Source organism: Apium graveolens, unplaced genomic scaffold (genome assembly GCF_009905375.1).
Source record: "Apium graveolens cultivar Ventura unplaced genomic scaffold, ASM990537v1 ctg8071, whole genome shotgun sequence".
Classification (NCBI taxonomy): Eukaryota; Viridiplantae; Streptophyta; class Magnoliopsida; order Apiales; family Apiaceae; genus Apium; species Apium graveolens.
In genome coordinates this window covers 142,944-148,502 of record NW_027420864.1, presented here as the reverse complement: position 1 = coordinate 148,502, position 5,559 = coordinate 142,944, and the positions used below count along the sequence as shown (strand labels likewise).

General features: G+C 27.7%; 1 protein-coding gene across 1 annotated transcript; it reads left to right on the top strand.

Moving 5' to 3' along the window:
• The first annotated feature begins 1,717 nt into the window (after positions 1–1,717).
• Positions 1,718–3,483, top strand: LOC141704644 (cyclin-D2-1-like). The gene is made up of 6 exons (XM_074507849.1): positions 1,718–1,973; positions 2,274–2,359; positions 2,469–2,567; positions 2,730–2,946; positions 3,044–3,165; positions 3,253–3,483. Exons 1-6 carry the CDS (start codon positions 1,718–1,720, stop codon positions 3,481–3,483), a joined length of 1,011 nt encoding a protein of 336 aa, XP_074363950.1.
• The last annotated feature ends 2,076 nt before the right edge of the window (positions 3,484–5,559 follow it).

Genomic DNA, 5,559 nt, shown 5'->3' with positions numbered 1-5,559 from the left:
AATCCTAATTTTTATTTGTTATCATCGATTCTTTCGTTATTATTACTTTTATCATTCGATGAAGAATGTTTATGATATTGACCACATGAATAAGAGTTTTAGCTTTATACTTCTTAAGATATAAGGTCGAGATCTCGAACATATTGATTTTTTGAACATTTAAAAAATATTTTATCTTTTTATTAATTTATAATCTCCGACTTTGGCATTATTTTTCTTTCTCGTATAAATGTTAAGTTAGTATAATCTGTTTAATATTTGGTCTACCATTGTGACTCAATAACCTTTTCTAACAATAATAAGTGATTTTGTTAATTTAACTATTTTGTTGGAAAATTACCACCACTAATAGATGTATGACATATTTTGATCAGTTTTTTAAAAATATTGTTTAAATTTAAAATTAAAGAGTAATGTTTATAACAGTCTTGGCATACTTTCTTCACAATTATAAAATTAATTTTTAAAACTATTGTAAAAAATAAAAAACATATTTCTAATTTTTATAATATATTAAAACTTTTAAGTTCTATATAAGACTTTATTCAAATTTTACAGACTTTATTCATAACTTATGATTTTCCGAGTTTTGAAAGTATTTTTTTTGAAAAACAAATAAAATTTGAAGTAGATGGACATCGCTGACTAAGATTCTGATTTTTTTAAATCAAGGTTAAATTCGAGCTTTTATGGTTTCATTTATGTGATTAGGATTTTATTAATAAATACGTCGTGTCTATGTTACTACAAGTTGAGCCGAATTTTTTCTCGGTCACACTTTTTCTCAGTTGAATTAAACATATCTTTTGAATTCTTTACATTTTTAGCACGAATTACTATATTTAGTATTTAAAATTACATTTATTGTTGGAATGCGATATTAGGTAAATTATTTTAATATTTTGCACGCGAAAATTTCAAACTAACGAATAATTGGTTTAATTTTATTTACAAGAGTGTTGAATTATCGATATTTATACCCTAGATCCGCATGGGCCAAATCTTAAAGTGAGAGATCAAAAATTAAAAAAAAATATTAAACTTCAAAAAGCAAATATGAATATTTCAAAAAAAAATATGAATACGAGATACGTTATTTTTTCATTAATTGTTAAGTAAATGACAAAAAAGTAGGTTCGATCTAAAAAGTGTTTGTCATAATTATATGAAAATGTAATTAAATTCATCGTTGAATTTGCTCGTAGTGAAAGTCAAATTATATACCTTTTTCGAAAATCTTTTTACTGATAAACTATGAAAATTAACCGAAATATTTCTTTAGGAAAAAATTATACACAATCATCAGTATATGTTATTATTATTGGTATAAATTAAACTTGACTTAATTTTCTTCCTTTTTAATAAAAAAGATTATATATGTTGTTTTATTTTTCTTCAAAAAATAAAACATATTCAATCTTTTTTAGAAAATTAAAATATATGTATCAAAAGAATATATTTATAGGATTAAAGTAATATCTCATATATTTATAACAAAAAAAATAGTATCACAGATATTTTTCTTTTCAGCCGTTTTTTATCAAATGCACTAGTACACAGGTCTCACTTGGACCCTCACCCTACCACAATACCTATATATACCCCAGCTCACTTCTCTATCTCTAGGAGCTCATTTAATTCTTTCTGTATCATCAGCTCTTTAATCATTCATTCTTTATTTTAATTGTTTTAAAAATCTCCTTTGTTGTTTGTTTTAATGGCAGCCTCAGACCCTTTTAGTCTTGAAAACCTGCTTTGTACTGATAGTCTGCATTTTGATGACCTTGAGGCCATTGATGATCTTAACCATCTTATAGATTCTAATAATCTCGTGGACAATGGATCAGAGCCGTTAATTGGTCTTATTCCAATGCAGAGTGATCAAGTTGTGTGTTCTTTGTTTGACAAAGAAAAAGATTTTCTCCCAGCTAGTGATTATTTAGAAAGATTGGCTAATGAGGAACTTGAATTATGTGATATTAGAAGAAGCTGTTGATTGGATGTATAAGGTTGTCTTTGTGTCTTTCTTGAGTTTTGTTGTTTTTTTAAATTGAGTAAAGGACATTCTTCGATTTTTGTTAAATTTTTTGTGTTTGAGAGAAAAAAGTGGTGGATTTTATACCCCTTTAGTCACCATTGTTGTTTGATAAATGCATTACATGAATTTATAATCTTTATTGCATTTTTTGCTTATGCCCTTGTGAATGATGCCTAATTAGAAGTGATGCCAATGTGGAATTTCTGATTCGGGTTTTTGTGTTTTTTATTAATAGGCTCATGGGCATTTTTTTCTGGAGCGCCGACTATTTGCTTAGCGATTAATTACTTGAATCGCTATCTTTCTGTTTATGAACATCTAGTAAGTCTATGAAATTAATTAAAGTCAATGCTTTTAGCGTAATTTAGTTTTTCTGTGTGTATTAACATGCTAAATTGCTAATTGTCTCTTCTTTATATGCATTGCATAGGTTGAAAAATTTTGGAGTGTTCAATTGGTAGCTGTGGCCTGCTTATTGTTAGCAGCAAAATTGGAAGATGTTGGAGTGCCATCTACTGTTGATTTGCAGGCAAGCGAAATTCTTCTAAAGATTATGACATGCCTGTATCGTGTGTGCATGTGATGTTTATGCTAGCTGTGGCCTGTGTGACATACTCTGCTTTAATTTAATGATCAAAGCTTGGTCCGAATCTTTGATAGTTATAAGAAGATGTCATTTTTTTTAATTCAGGCAGATCCTAGCTTTATTTTTGAATATCAGTCATTAAAATCGATGGAGCTTAATGTGTTGGCCAGCTTGAAATGGAGGATGTATGCTTGTACTCCGTTTTCGTATATAGATTTCTTCATTAGAAAGCTCAAAAGTGAAGATATGATTCCATCAGAGTCTCTGATGTATGGATCATTGATCTATAAATCATGCCAGTTCATAGTGAACACAATGAAAGGTCTCACAGTTAAAATATTAAAATAAAGTTTCTTAACTGATTTTGGTACTATGATGTTCCAAGTGTTTGATACAGATTTTGGTGGAATAAAATGCAGGTGTTGATTTCCTAGAATTTAGGCCCTCGGAAATCTCAGCTGCTGTTGCAATCTGTGTTACGAGAGAAACACAGGAATCAGAGATTGACAAGGCAATATCTGGTGTCATGCATTTTGAGAAGGTAAACAATTGCGGTGTCCACTGTAATAAAAGACAGGACAAACCTTCTTGTATTTTTCTTAAACATATGATTTGTTGGACTTTGCAGGATAGGCTGCTGAAGTGTGTTCAAATGATTGAAGATTTGACAGAGATAGCAGCGAGTACTGATCTACCTGATGGTACTGTATCAGTAGCAGCTCGAGCAGGGTCCGGGAGTCCTGTTGGGGTGTTGGATGCAGCATTCTTGAGCTATAGAATCTACGGGAGAACAGTTGTTTCAGATCCTAGTTCATCAAACGCTGCTAATCAAGATCCGAAAAGGAGAAGGCTTGATTGATCATTTCAAGAGATCAAGTCATTTAATATGGACCTCTGATGCATTACTCAAGTCCCAACAGTTTCGATTGAATCGTGGTTTTGGTGTGGCTGGCTTCATGCAAGTGCCCGCATAGAAATATATAAACACAGATGACAGAATAGGAGTTACATGTTAGGATATGAATAGGATTGTTAGTTATTCTTTTTATTTCTTAGTTGTGATTCAGACAATTGTTTTAATGTTTTACGGAAGCATTTTGCTATAAACTGAGTGGTCTTTTGAATATTACTTCTATTTGATCTATAAGATACTGGAAGTTATATTTAGTTTTTAAGATACTAAAAGTTATGAAAAAAATTATTTCATATAGATTGTGTTATTCAAACCATATTTTGGAATATATATCAAAATTTAAAATAATTAACCCTTTTGAAGCTTACATTGTTGTTTAGATCAAAAAATTCTTTCTTAACCTAACATAAAAGAAAATATTGGAATCCGAATCTAGATATCATTAATATTTTTAGATAATATTATAATTCGTTTTCTAAATAAATATTTATATTTATTATTAAATTTACTTATATTTTTGAATAAAGAGCAGATATTAGTATTTCAAATTTTTTGAAATTAAATTAAATAATTAATTTACTTATGCACTCCTCTTCCGAAAAATTCACTTCAACGTATTTTTTGAAGTATAAATTTTTTATCTTAAAATTTAAATTTATATAAATAGTCCTTGAAATAGAAAAACAATTAAAACATATTAATATAATTTTTTCATAACAAAAATATTTTAAACAATTAAACTAAATACCATGATTTTAAATTTTATACATATATATATATTATCATATATGTTCAATTTTGTATTGAGATATTACTAGACATTGATATTTGTATTCTATTTTTAAAATACATATGAATATTATTCAAAAATGAGAATAGGAATATTAAACAGATATTAAATATTTCATTGCACAGAAATGCACAAAAAATTCTATTAATTTCTTTCGAAAGTTATTGAAACGAGTATTTTTGAAAATTGAACCTGTATAGGCCAGTTTTCTCAAAATATGAGCCCACGCGTGACCTGAAACATATTTCTTCCATTATTTATTATATATATATATATATATATATATATCCCTCTCATTTGTTTAAACATTCTTTTGTTGGATGTCATTTACAATTGTTTATATTTCAAAAAATTCAAAAAATAAAAAATTTATAGTATGAAAGGTAACCACATACACTACTTCTCTCACTATAGCGACTTTATACATATAATATTAATCGGTCTCCCTGCTTTACTCACTTTTTAAACTTTCATCCACTACTTTATTGATATATGTTAGTGGCTTACATATCGGAAAATAATAAATATTTTAAATTGTAAGAGATTGTATTTTGGACACTACAAATTATATTTTGAAGAGTAGAAAGAAATAGGCTAAATATCAGGAAAAAAAAGATATTCTTTTATTTTTTTTTTATTTAACAATTTCCAAGAAAAACTCGTACAAACATATATATCTTATAAAAATAATTATTAACTTTCAACTCTAACAATTGTTATTAAGAATGAATTTAATATAGAAAAAATCAGATCTTGTCAGGATTTTTTAAAAAGCCTAGAATTTAATCTAGGCCGAAAGCTTTTATTCTGATTTTTTAAAATCTGGGTTTTTCTAACTCTGAAATTTTTATCTGAATTTTTCGGGTTCGAGCATGACCGAATTTTCAAGAATTAAAAATGACTCGTTTAACGCTTGTGGGGCCGAGTTTTTTTTCCGGATCAGAATTTTTCCGGATCTGATCGGATCGAATTTTGGGTTTCGGACATTTTAAAATCTTTACCGTGAGCTTATTTTTAAAATTGTTTGCCATGATTGGTAGGACTAAAATCTTTATAGTTAAAATTTTTAAAGGTAAGTACATAATTAAATAATTTTTCGTGAAATGATGTCAAATTTCGATATATTTAAAAGAATTGGTAAGTTCACAAACTCAACAAAAAGAATCGAATAAACTAGTTCAATTTAACTCGTTTATTAAATAAAGTTGAATGAAACATAATTTTTGAGATTG